Source organism: Antrostomus carolinensis, unplaced genomic scaffold (genome assembly GCF_000700745.2).
Source record: "Antrostomus carolinensis isolate BGI_N321 unplaced genomic scaffold, ASM70074v2 scaffold12649, whole genome shotgun sequence".
Taxonomy (NCBI): Eukaryota; Metazoa; Chordata; class Aves; order Caprimulgiformes; family Caprimulgidae; genus Antrostomus; species Antrostomus carolinensis.
The window spans coordinates 16,599-29,973 of record NW_010340707.1 but is presented as its reverse complement, the minus strand read 5'-3'; the positions used below and the strand labels follow the sequence as shown (position 1 = coordinate 29,973).

General features: G+C 49.5%; 1 protein-coding gene across 1 annotated transcript; it reads left to right on the top strand.

Moving 5' to 3' along the window:
- Positions 1-1,433: 1,433 nt before the first annotated feature.
- Positions 1,434-10,376, top strand: LOC104531379 (E3 ubiquitin-protein ligase MARCH4-like; the record flags this gene model as incomplete). Its single annotated transcript, XM_010176243.1, has 3 exons — positions 1,434-1,508; positions 2,042-2,197; positions 10,184-10,376. Coding segments are annotated over exons 1-3 (424 nt in total), but the record flags the coding sequence as incomplete, so codon positions are not given.
- Positions 10,377-13,375: the final 2,999 nt, after the last annotated feature.

Sequence of the window (13,375 nt, the reverse complement as noted above, 5' to 3'; positions counted from 1 at the left end):
AAGAGGGGTGCGATAGGCACAGGTTTGGCAAGCAGGGGAGCTGTGCTAAACCCTGATCCCTCCCTGTTCACATCCTGGTTGGCAGTGCATGCTCATGCGTGTTCCTTATCAACACTGGTGCTTTCCCACCCCAGTCCCAGCAAGGGACACAAACACGTGCAGCCAAACCCCAGCCCCTCAAACTGCATCTCACACAGGGATTTTGGATGGCAAATGTCAGTGCTCCTTCCCACCCACACCTTCCTCCCATCTAATCTTTCCCTCCTCCCCTTCTCCTGGCTTGCCCTATCATACCTTTCCAGGTGAAAAAGGTTCATGGATCCTACAACTCTCCTTGCTTCCCCTCTGTCTCTGCATCCCCTCCAGTGTGCAATGAAAACCAGTGACAGGTAGAGCTGGTTTTATAACATAAACAGTTATTTACAGTTTTGCTAAAATTTCATGGAAGGTGACATTTTTAGGTCACCTAGCTGAAGCAAATGAAATTATTAAAATGTTTGCATTAGGTTTTATAAAAAAATATATCACTCTTGCCCAGTGTGGTGCTCAGTTCCTCAGGTCCTGAGACCTGATGTGGTACCCTGAAAGCTAAGACAGTTTCCCACCAGGCTTAGCAAGAGCAGGATCTGGTTTCCTAACCCAAAACAGCTGGAATGGATGTCTTTTACTGTCTCCAGCAGCCTTAGATGCAAGGATCTGTTATCCTGCTGCTCCGTCAGTGGTAATGATGGGGCTGATCTAGGGGTGTAAGGGGAAATATCCTCTCTCCAACACTGAAAGTATGATGACGGCCTTCCCCATACTGTAGATATTCTCATTCTACCTTTGAAAGCTTTTAAATCTTGGAGCAGAGCTAAATACACTACTGGGGTCTATACTGTGGCTTTTAAACACTAAGAGATGGGGAGTAAAATGTAATGGCTCTGTTCTTCCCTAAATAAGCAATGGCAAATTACTGTAAAATGAGCTGCTCAGCTTGTATGTGTGCAGAGGGGAATTTAGATCCATGGTGAACAGGATGATAGCAGATGGATCAGAATAACATTGGGGTTTTTTGGATGCCCCTATTTAAAGCTACACCAGAAACAAGGGAGTGAGCCAGGAGGTACAGTCTTTTAGCCACCAGTCATAAATGTCTGTGTGTCACAAGCCAGGACACAATATTTTTCTCCATCTTGCTTGCTTGTAGCATGGAAATAGCCAGCTATCTGTCCATCAGTATGACTCACTTTTGGGACAGACTGTCTGGGGGAAGTGGAAGGGGGGCTGAAATTTGAAGACCTTTTCCTTGCTGGGCTATGGGTACATAAAGACCTGGACCCAAAGCACACATTTGCCACCCAGGGTCAGGTTTGTCCCTCTGAGTCTGGGAGTGCTGGGAAGGACAAACCCCTGCAAACACCCTCTGCCTGACAAGTCCTGGGAGGTTCCGCATGGCGCTGGGCTCAGTCCAGCTCCTGGGGAGGATCTGGAAGAAAGAGCTGGGCAGAAAGTCCAAGGGCCACCACGTCTGTGCTCCCCCTCCTGCCCGGATGGGCTTGAGGAAGCTGCCCTGGGCTGAGCAGGACACCAGCCCGCAGTAGAGGCTGTCTCACAGCTATCCCCACCACCAACCTCACTTTCTAAAATAGGTAACAGAGAGCCAGAAAGCTGAGCAGTGAAACAGTAGCATCTGGTTGCCAACAGTGCTGTGTCCACTTCTTGTGGTCTAGTGTGGTTGCTCTGATGTCTAGTAAGAGCTGTGCTCATCTAGCTTTTCCTTCAGTGGTGTTATTAGGTGTCTTTCATCTATGCAGCTGTCTCTTTCCACAAAGATTTGTAGGACTCAAGTATTTGAGATGTTACATCCCTGTCAAACTCTGTTCACATCAGCCAAGAATCATTAGGGGGAAAACAAATGGAGGCAGCATGATTACCTAAGCAAAACCGGGTAAAAAGGAACAAAGAGCAAATGGGTGGATGATGAAGCTTCTGCTATGTCGTGCCGTGCTCAGTCTCTGTGGAGGAGGAGAGCCTCGCTGATACTGTCTCTCTTTTCCAGGGGGAGTTGCTGAGCCCATGTCGATGCGATGGATCGGTGAAGTGCACGCACCAGCCATGTCTGATCAAATGGATTAGCGAGAGAGGCTGCTGGAGCTGTGAGCTCTGTTACTACAAGTATCATGTCATTGCCATAAGCACAAAGAACCCTCTGCAGGTAAAGGTACTAGAGACATTTCAAAGTCTATTTATTCTTGTTTCTATTTTTGTTTCTGGGAGCAAGTGGATTTTACCTGTGTGGGTTTTCCTTCACTGCTCACAGTGATCTGTGTGTCTGAGACACTTAGAAAGGGTTGTTGGAGGCTGGTCCAAAGAGGCCCCATGTTCTGCTTGGTGGTACCAGGGGCATCCCTTGGATGTCTGCTCTTTCCATCCTTTGACAATTCCCACAGTCATTTTCCTACTGTTAAAAACACCAGTGTAACCATGATAGTGCTGTAACACCTCACAATTCTTCAAATGTGTTCATCCACTGGAGACTGCAGGTATGCCACTGTCCCCAGGGGCAGATGGGGACAAAGGGGTCATGGGGTTTGCTACAACAGAGCACACAGTCCATGGCAGAGAAGTATCTTGAGAACCCATGTGTCTAGAGTTTTGCTGATAACCCCAACCCTGATTCTTGGTGGACATTTGCAGACATACACACAACAGGTAAAGTACATCTTGATGTAGGAGGCTGTGAAAGGCATCAGAAGACTCACCTTTCTCTTCCAAGTTGAAAAGCACTGTGGTTTAATAAGCCCCATTGCAGGCTGGTAATTTAAAATCAAGATTCAGAATGGGGGATACCGTGTGACTGTTAAAAATGGGATAAATTATCCTTAATAGCTATTGATTTATTGTGGGGGCAACACCCAAAGATGGACTAATTGCTGCATGCCTTTGCTGAGCACCATTAGTGCCTCGGACGTAAGGAAGCACATTGCATCCAGGCACTACTGCTTAATTAGCATCATCTGGACTGGAGAGACATTACAGCAGCACACTGTGGTTTAGAGACCAGGCAATGTCTGTAAGGCTGTTGGTCTGTCCGGCACCCGATGGAGGGCTTTGGCTCTCTGCTGGTCACTCTGCTCTCTCACAGAAGGCAAGGACTTTGGTAGTGATGGTGCCCAGTTGTACAGGGGTTGGGAGGAATGCAAAGTCCTGCTCTGTCCTCCAAGCTGCAGTCTCTGTCTGTCTTTTTCCAGTCCCGAGTTCACTAACCACAGCGAGGAAGCAGGGACAGCCCTTTAGGACTCCGGACTTAAATGCAGTAGTGAAATTAGAGGGGTATCGTGGGGAAGTTTTGCTAGGGGGAAGGAAGATGACTGCTGGCTCTCTGCAAGTCCCTACAGCTTCTGATTCCATTTTCCATGTACCGTGAGCTGGAGAGATTGGTAGTTTCATCCTAAGCCCCAGACCCAGGGTGTTTTAATTTCTTGGCTCTAGTAACTCAGAGCAGATTGAAACACAGGAGGGGAGATGTGGACAAAGCAGTGTTTGTTTATTTCTGGAAAGCTGGTCCATGACTGCCCTAATACTTCCTGTGTCTCAGATCAGGGGTGCGACGTTGAGCAGCACTGAAGGTTTGTGGGTGCAGATTTACAAGAGTGCATGTAGCCAGCCTCCTTTAATGAATGACCTCCAAATGCTCTACGCCTTCAGGTGGCTCAGGGCAACCAGTCAGTGACTTTCCTCCTTCTCCTTACCAGCTAAAATTTATTGGAGCTATTCACAGACAAGCTCCCCTCCCACACACACATTCAAAAGCCTGCGCAAAGGATTGCTCTTTTGGGGCTCCCCTGTTAGAAAGGATCTGCTGGCCTTTGCCACAAACACGAAAACTGAGTGGCAGGAGTGACTGAGTTAGAGAGCTCAGCTCTGGGAGCGAGGGTCCCAGAGGACAGTGCAGATCCTGGGCTCAGAGGCTTCACATCACTGGCTTAGACTTCACAGCACTTCTCGCAGAAGCACTGGGAGATTTGGAGGGTGGCAAAAAGCAACTGGAGTGAAAAGTCACTTGGTCTGGAATAAATGTGGTATGTGTGCAGTTACAGCTCCGTGCCCGGGAGCCCTGTCTGGTGCCAGCACAAAGGCACTTCTGGGAAGCAGATGCTACACTAGCACTAGTATGTGAAATCCTGAGGGAAGCGGCTGATGTACCAGACCCAGATTTCCCATGAGGACCAAGGGCTCAGGACCCCTGTAACCCATCACCACAGGGTTTCCCTCATTCCTCAATGGCTCTCACCGTCCTCTGATGCTGGGAAAGAGAGACAGAGAGGACCCAGGGGCTGCAGTGCCCTGACACTATATGCCATAACAACATGCCACAGCATGTGCAGGTGGGAAGAGCATCCTTTCTGCTTGATCTTCACCCCACATGTGGATAGCAGGAGCCACCTGGACATACAGTGTGTCTCTAAGTAAAGCAATAGTCCCTGGCCTTTCTTCTCAGGGTCTGCTGGCACTTCTGCCCAGTTTTATTCGTACTAGAAAGCTCTGAATTTCTCAAGCAGAGGTTTTGGAGGGCAAAGGCTGTAGGAAATCATGGATGTCTGTTAATTCCAGACCAACCATAATACAGGCAAGGACCACACAAACCCTACCTCCTTGTCAAATGAAGCCAGTTTGGGTGATGCTTTGAGCCTGGCTAGATTTTAACCAGCAACGTGACCTACCTAACCCCTGTGAATATCCTTGTGTCCTCTCATGTGACAGACCACTGAAAAGCCAAACCCAGGCAGCTGGCAGGCCCAGGGCTCCTTGAAGCATGTGCAATTGTTGCAAGCAGAGCAGCACACACAACACCCACATGTTCCCCGGGACCTTCATATTTCTCTGCCCATTTTAACGTCTGCTGCACATTTTTTTGAGTGCCTAGGAGCACAGTATGGGCCAGATGTGTGTGGAGACTTGTGGTGTGGGCAGAGAAGTTACAGCCAGGGGAACATGGTTCATGCATAATTAACAGAGAATCCTTCCATCCTCCAGGCTGTTACGAAGTCTCATACTAGAGAGATGCCTTTAGTCTGGTATTTTGGCAGAATGAATTATAAATTATTATGAAATATAAATTAACGCTCCATGCCCTCCATCCCTGGATTGCAGGCATTTAAGAACCAAAAGGTCTTAAAGCAGCAACACTGCAAACCTGCTGAGACTGGGGGATTAAAGCTGTTTGACAACATGGCAAGTGTCCTGCCAAGCAGCAGTCAGCAAATGAGCAAAAATATCCCACCAGCTGTGAGCAACCAGAAGATCCAGAGCTTTTGTCCCATCCATCCATCCATCCATCCATCCATCCATCCATCCATCCATCCTCCTGCTCTCCAGTCTGCCAGTCACCAAGACAGGAATCATAGGCATGGAGGCTTTAAATGCTCCTCTCCATTGCAGTATTTGTGCAAAGCCCATGACTTAAAAATTCCCTGAAGACTCAGGGTTTTGATAGCACTGCAGGCACTCTGGTGCTGATACACAGTGGAGTAGGTATCTGCCGTGGTGGGACTCTGCAGTGGATCTCATCTATACAGTTTGAGAGCCAGACCTAAGCAGTGCTGGGAATGGTCCGCTCCATCATTCTAGGAAAAACCTCTGCTTGCTTGTGATCCCAAGTCTGAAAATGAAATTGCTAACTAGCACAGCTCAGGATGTTAATGATATGTACTAAGGGGACGTGTCAGATACAGCAATAAAAATAAACTGAACTGCCTGAGGCAGGCATGGAGGAGCTCTCAGGGGAGAGTAGGAAGGCTTTTGCAGCAAGCAAGTCTTCTTAGCAAGCTGCTGCAGTAAGACACAGATATCTTCTGCAGGCAAATATCTGCCTTGGATCTGCTCATGCTGATGCTTGGGAACCTTTGGAGACTGCTGGTGTCAAAAAAAGGGAAACACAGATCAGACCTTAAATCCTATAGTAATGACATTATTACTCTGTTACATTAGCAGTGGAGGGTTTCACTCACAAGCCTCTGAAGCAAACAGGGAAACAGGTTTGTCCCAAGTACAACATGTAGGTTATGAAACAGTGCAAGAGAACAAGCATGAAAGGACTGGAAAACACTGGTCCCAGCCTGGCCCCTGGCTAAGGTCATCACAAATGTCAAACCTGGGCTGCTAAGAAACCCTTTCTGAGGCATCTGGGTCACAGAGCTTTGCGATTTGGGAAAAATGGGGAACCTCGGGGGAAATTAGTCCAAGAGAGTGTGGTATTTTGCACGAGCCCATCTGGGTGGTGTGCCAAAGCAGTTGGCCAAGGGTGATGGGAGCAGAGGACAGACAGCCAGCTCCTGAGTGAATGAAAACATTTCTTCAGAGCAGTCTATAGGGACAGAGCCCTTTTTCCAGTGCGGGTGGCAAGCCATTGCGAGAGCTGCTTGGGCATGCTACAAAGCCATCGCAAGCCCAGGGCTCACAAAGCTGCTCCTGTTATCCCGTAGGAGCCTTTAAAGCTTTCTGGTGCTACCAAGTTCCTAGTTCTGCCCTGTTCAGCACTGGCAGAGCATCTGTAGAGCTTTCTACCTGCCTAAAGGTCACATTCCTGACTGACAACCTGGGTGAGCTGCTGGTTGTTAAATGTGCACTTCAGTACAGCTCAGCGGCTACCTGGGCTCAACAGTCATTATCAGCTGAGGAAAGAAGGGCTTGGTTTTAGGTCTCTTCCTGCAAGGTGGGATTGCTTGACACTGTGATCTTACTAGAGCTTGAATATTCGAGCTGGAAATTTGGAGGGAGGGGGTTGTGTCTGCAGCCAGACATTCAGACAAAGAGCTTTGAGAGTTTCAGCCAGTAAAGGGACTCTGCAGTGTTGCTGAGACCTTTCTTTGCACTTCCAGCAGTGACCCAAGGACAATAGAGCCACCCACCAAATCCCTGGCCTGCTGGCCATAATGATGGTAGAGAAGGGGTTGGGAAAATGGGTGATTTTCTACACGCTGTTATGAAATCTGAAAGGTTCAGTGCTGTGATTGAGGTGGGCTCCCGAGGCCACTGGTGCAGGGATGCATCAGGCCTGGCTACTGCAGCTGAAATTCATCAGCACGTTCCATCTCTGAACAGCTCTTGAACCCTTCTGTCTGTGCTCTCACTGGGTAACATGCTTTATCCTCTGTCTCACCCCTTTTCTTCTCTCTGTACAGACCTCATACCCTAAGATGTGTAGCAAAATGGAATTAAAAGATAAAAAATGATGACTCTGGCTATTGGTGGCTCAGGCTAAATGTAGGATGCTAAATTGCAGTTCTTGGGGTTGCAAGAGAGGAAACACAACATTTATTACTTACATTTTTTTCTGGAAAATATTAAATTCTTCTGCAAGCTGGTTATTTTCCCCAGTGTTCAGCTCTGACCCATTTACCTCCTTGCCAGAGGCTAATCACACCCCAGTGCCACCTCCTGAACGGAGTCAGGACTGCTGCTGCGCGTGTCAGCGTCACTTAGTGCCAGATGCTGGGGGAGAGTCTCCTACCCCCTGGCACGGCTGACGGACTCCAGCCTCTTCATTATTGCTGCAGCAAACTTCCCAGCAGCTGCTGCCAGCTGAGCAGCATCAGGCAATGTCCCTTGCCTGTGTTCCAGCCTCTCTGTTCCCAACCAAAGGGAGCAGAGTTTGAAGTTTGCACTCAGGTGTAATTTCACTGTGCCCTGAACCACATCCCCTTTGATGGTGTATTTAGTACTACACCTAAGCCTCCCCGTCTCTGCAAAGCGGTGGTGCTAGTTATACGTGGCTGCTAGTTATAGAAAACAGCCCCTTCTTCTTTTTCTGTATTTAATTGCTACCTTGGAAGAACCTGTTGCCACCACAGGCCTTGCAGTGTGCCAGACAGATGGTGAGGAGCCAGTCCATTACCTCCTCTTGAGAGAGAAATGATGCAGAATGATTTGGCTGGCACAGGCGTACCTGGGTCAGCATGAGGGACCTGCAGTAAAACCTTTGAACGCAGCACCAGGCACTACACCAGCCTGCTGCACTTCCCTACCCTTGGTGCTCACCAGAGTTAGAGGAAGGGGAGATGAGGTCTGGGGAAAGCTGCAGGGGTGAAAGTGCAACCCCATGCACTTACCCAACTGCCCCCCATCATGTGCCTCTAGTCCTGGAGCTCTGAGCTGATGCACCAGTTGTGGATTTGTCCTGCACCTGCTTATGGTGCTGTTGAGGATGAAGCTGAAGAGCTGATGGGAGGGCAGCATAACTGTGCAGCTCCTGTGGACTCCAGCACCCTTCACCCTCCTGTTGTGACTGACACCACCAAGCTCCCAGCCCTTAGAGGAGGGCATCAGTTTGCACCCTCAACTTCTTTGTGGCACAAAGGGGCCACTGGTGTGGCTGGATTTGGTGGAGGCGTGGAGCAGGTTGGTCTATGGCAGAGTGGGAACAGGCTGTTTAAGAGATCACCGAGTGTCCCCAGTGCTCGGTGTTTGCCTTTGGCTGGGCCGGGTGCTGGAATGGGTGGCAGGAAGGGGACTGGGGTTAGCTGAGCCCAGTCTTGCCTCAGTGGGGAACAGGTTCTCTTCTGTTCACCAGCTTTATGGCCATCTACTCTGTGTCCAGTTACAAAATAAGCTGGTGCCACCCACCTCACTGATGCTGCACGAGGGCTGTCTGCCCTTGCAGGACATAAGCCAAGGAGCAAGGCTGGCAGAGGCAGACACTTCAGCTCACCTCTGAGCCAACCAGGCAATCTCCTCCCATTTGCAACCCACAGACCTCAGCCTCAGGCTGAAGCTCTTGTCTGTTCCTCTCCAAAGGCAGCCCTGTGCAAGGGAGTGCATTCGGTTCAGGGGTTTGGACATTAGACTGGTAGCAATGCTATGCATGCCTGTACCAGCACAAGTCACCTCTTGTCCTTCTTTCCCATCAATCAGGTTTCAAAGTCCTTCCTATCTCCCCCAAAAAACACTGGTAACTCTTGGCTGGCCTGGGCATTGAAGAGGGACCCAGCAACTTGCTCTGCAGAAGTATGGGGCAAGGCTTGACAGGTGACCATGCTGTCCCAGCATGTGTTTGACAAACAGGCAGGATGCTGACTTGCCACCTCACAGGGACACTGAATTTAGGCCGAATCCAGTCTAAATATTTTCAATTCCTCTAAATCCTCTATACCTGCAGGAGGTTGAAGTACGCCTTTAGTTATCCTTCTGTCAGTCCCACTGAGATTTCAAGGGCATGGATCTCACAACTAAAGGTGGCCTATATACTTCAATGCCAGGAGAGACTGCCTTTCCCCAGCCTGTTTATGTGTTTGATCTCTGATTTGCAGGAGGGGCTATGGACCATGTCCCCAAGTCATCTTAAAGAAAGCAATTTCTGCTCTTGGTTTTTTACAAGGCAGTTCTCTCAGCAGTGTAAATCTGAGTAGGGAGGTTTTATTCTGGATGACACAGAGGAGTCTAGGCTTAGGGTATTTATACTGTAGCTTATACAAAGCTATTTGACATAGTGAATGGATTTGGGGGAGTTATTTTTTTTTCTTCTGAGGAAGAAGCATTAGCATTTACCCTGGAACACAGCCTGAATGTGTCATCACCTAAAGGCAAGGTGTCCTGACCACGGCAACTTGTGTTGTTTGTAACAAGTTTTGTGGGATGTGCGTTGCCGGTGTGAGATCCTACCTAGTGCTGTGATCCTGTCAGATCTCACAAAGTGGCACAGATCCAGCTCATGGGAGGCCTCCGAAGGAAAGCTTGGCTCTCTGAGACACTTCTTCTCATGGTAATAGGCTGCCTGGCCAAGGATGCTGCCTGGCCTTCATTTGAGGTAGCAACTGAATGTCCTGGTCTGTGATGGCCATCACAGCCCCACTGTCATGGGGATGTTACTTTCAGTGTCTTGCTCCCAGTCCTTCCTGCCTGCCTTGCGTCTCTGTGCTTTTCTGGTGAGATGCAGGATTCCTCCCCATTTCCTCTTCAGCAATACTGTCAGGAAACATGGGCCCATGCACTGTTGAACAACTGCCATGCTCCATCCCAGATGTGGACCAGGTAAAAGCATCTAAGCGTAGAGGACGCGTATAAGTCATGGGTGCTCTTTGAGATCTCCAAAACCATCACAATGATGTAAAACAGTGATGTGTGCCATGTAACTAATCTCTACTCTTTTTCCTTCCTCTCTCCCTGTTGTCCCCTCTCCTCTACCAATTACCTCCCCTTGCAGTGGCAGGCCATCTCTCTGACAGTCATTGAGAAGGTTCAGATAGCAGCAGCCATCCTGGGTTCCCTCTTCCTCATCGCCAGTATCTCGTGGCTCATCTGGTCGACCTTCAGTCCTTCAGCCAAATGGCAGCGCCAGGACCTGCTCTTCCAGATCTGCTATGGAATGTACGGCTTCATGGACATTGTCTGTATAGGTGGGTGATCGTATCTCACAGCATGGCCAAGGTTGCCTGCCTGCTCACCCACGGAGAGGAGCAGGAGGTGGTGTTGAGAGCTGACCAGTACAGCTCAGCTTGGATTGAGCCTCCCCAGCTTTTCCTCCTCTTTGCTTTTGCAGCACCTTTTTTACAGTTCTCTGCTCGTCTGGGCAGCCCCGGAGTGTCTCTTTGGCTGGGCTGGCAGAGAGACCTGCAGCAACCCCAGAGAGAAACAAATCTCTCTTCAGAGCAAGAAGAGGCTGGGGAGGTCTGGGGGAGGCTGGGGAGTATAAGGCTTTTGAGGAACTCCTTCCTTTCTGGAACAGCTAATTTAGGGACTGCCCCGTGGTTGGGTACAGCAGGGTCTCTCCACATGCAACTCCTTGGTTTTCCGGTCTGTCTGCCAGACAGGGGTTGCTGTGCCTTTTTTGGCCCACTCTGGAGCTGCAAGTCCCAACCAGCCCAGATCATGGTCCAGCCTGGGGTCCCTGTCAGGTTGCTTGGTACAGAGCAGCTCTGAAGATGAAGCTACTCCGCACTGAGCAAGCCCAGACAGCAAGGCAGATGCTTGCAGCATGGCCTTGGCAGGGTCTCCTTGAGAGCTCAAGCTGTAGTCCAATGCAGGTCTACAGGATGGGGGGACATAGTTTATGATACCTATGGGCAGAGGTAGGTATCATCAGAGCCAGGCTGTTGAAGGAGCAGTGGTTATTGAAAAAGTCCAGTGACCACCAGCCACCTCCCAATGTGCTCCTACATGTTGCAACATACACCCAAGCATAGGCCACCAGATAACGCCAGTTCAGGTGACCCTGCCAGGAGGTAAAGAGGCTTCCAGAGAGCTCCTTCTATTTGTGTCCTTCCATCATTGGTATAAAGGCAGAAGGAGCCTTCCAGAAACTTGGTGGGACAAGGCAGTCCTCAAGACTGGCAAGTCTGTATTTGTGTGGGTAGGGCCACTCCAGAGGGAAGGAGCACAGTCCCCAGTGCAACCCTCAGGAGGAACAGGACAGACTGCATTGCAGAGCAGCAGTTGGTGAAATTGGGGTGAAGAAGTGAAACAAACCCAGCAGCAAGGACAGAGGTATCTGAGTTCAAAAGGCTCTAAACTTCAGCATCCTTCCAGCACAGGACTCAAGTCTACTGAAACCCAGGCCAGTTCCTCCAACTGTTGCTACTACTATGCTGACAACAAGATGTGAGCTTGGCCTGTAGAGATCATCCTGCTCCTTCATGAGATGCTGGTGGAGCTACCACATCTCTTCAGGAACAAAGGGTGACAAAGGGGGTGAAAGAGAGATGGGCAGCACCCACATTTTGGCACAATAGCCACTGGTAACATCTTCTTGCTGGTGGAATTGGGAGTGGAAAAAAAAATATCACTATGTGTGTGCGGTGTGCGTTTGTGTCGCCTTTTTGGCAGAGGACAGAAGTGGAGAGCCCTGGCCTGGGTGGACGTCAGTAACATAATTAACTGGCTTTGATAAAGCTTCAAGAGCTGAGGGGAACTGATTAGCTCATCTGTCAATAGGAGCTAAATCTTCCCACGTGGCAGAGAACAAACCATGCCTGCCATGAACTGAAGGGGAACTGGGCAGACAGATTCAAATTTGATGTTCTTTGTTTCTTTCTTATTAATTTTTTAAAGGTCTGGCCTCTATATCTCTTTTCTACCTTCTCTGAGGGAAAAAAAAAAGCCCCTTTGCATCTCCAGTGATGTCACCATTAAGTTTAATGCCCTAAGCTGGGAGCTTTGATTGTTTCCAGACAAAGAGCAAGTGGCCATCCCTTTCCCACGAACATTTCAGAGTCATGACTTGGGGCAGTCCCTTGTCTGCTGGTCATCCCTGCGCAGCTGGCAGTCCTGGTCGGCTGGGCATGCTGCCTTTCCCACAAACTCAAGGGCAAGTGGAAAGCGTTGCAGATGCAGTGAGTTAACATGTCTGTATGTGGCTTCTCTTGACCAGCACATCAGAGACTACCCAGAGATGGCTCCACTTGTGCTGTGTGCAGCCTGTCTGCCAGTACTGCCAGGCAGCCCATCCATGCTTCACCAGGAGAGATGATGTTCTGGACCATGTGAGCCTTTGTACACATTTCCCTAGAAAAGTTCATATGTGCTCCTGCCACGCTCCCATGTAAAACTTTATTGTATTGTGCATCAATACCCTTTGCAATCCCAGCTGCTGCTGCTCCAAGGAAAGGGAGCTCTGAGCAGTGCCAGCTGAGATCTGGTCTTCGCTCTCCTCCCCGCCTCCTCCTCCTCCTCTTCTTTCTCTGCCCAGGTTGAACCAAATGACAGATGAGGTCTTCATGGAGAGCTGTGACTCCCTGGCTGTCAATGCAGTCAGATCTCTCCTCTGAGTGACTTCTCTCCAGCCCTGATGATTTCAGGAGGCTGCACTAGTGCTAGCCAAAAGGCTGGTCTGTCCTGTGGAGAGGCCAGGCCAGGTCAGGTCAGCAAAAGGGGCTGATGAAAGGGAACTCCGTGACTGGGTTTAATTCCTCATTCATTACAGTTTTGCTCGACTGTGATGGATGCAGCAATGCCTGCTCCCTAGAAGACTCGCAGTGAGTTCTTCACTGTGGAACAGCTATTCTTCTGCTCTTTATCCTTCTCCCAAACCTTGCAGTCTTGCACAGTGTCTTTGATCACAGTCAAGCAAAGCGGGATCTGGAGATTCAGAGTTCTGCTCCTGACTGCCAGTATGGCCTGCAGCCTCTTGTTACTCCTCCCTGGGCTTTAGTTCCACTGCTGCACGTTCAGGATAAAACCTCTCATGGATAATTGCAGTGACAACGGTTCTTGAAATACCAGGGTGCTGCCTGTGCATTTTGGTGTCTCCTCCTCTGCAGTCCAGCCCTTTTCTCCTTTTGTTTTCCAGCCTGTGGGTCAGTAGGAAAGATTTAGGAACTAAGAAATGCTCAGTGATGGGTAAAGAGCAGGACATTAAGTGCACTCAGTTCTACCACACTTGTTTTTTTCTGCTAAGGTA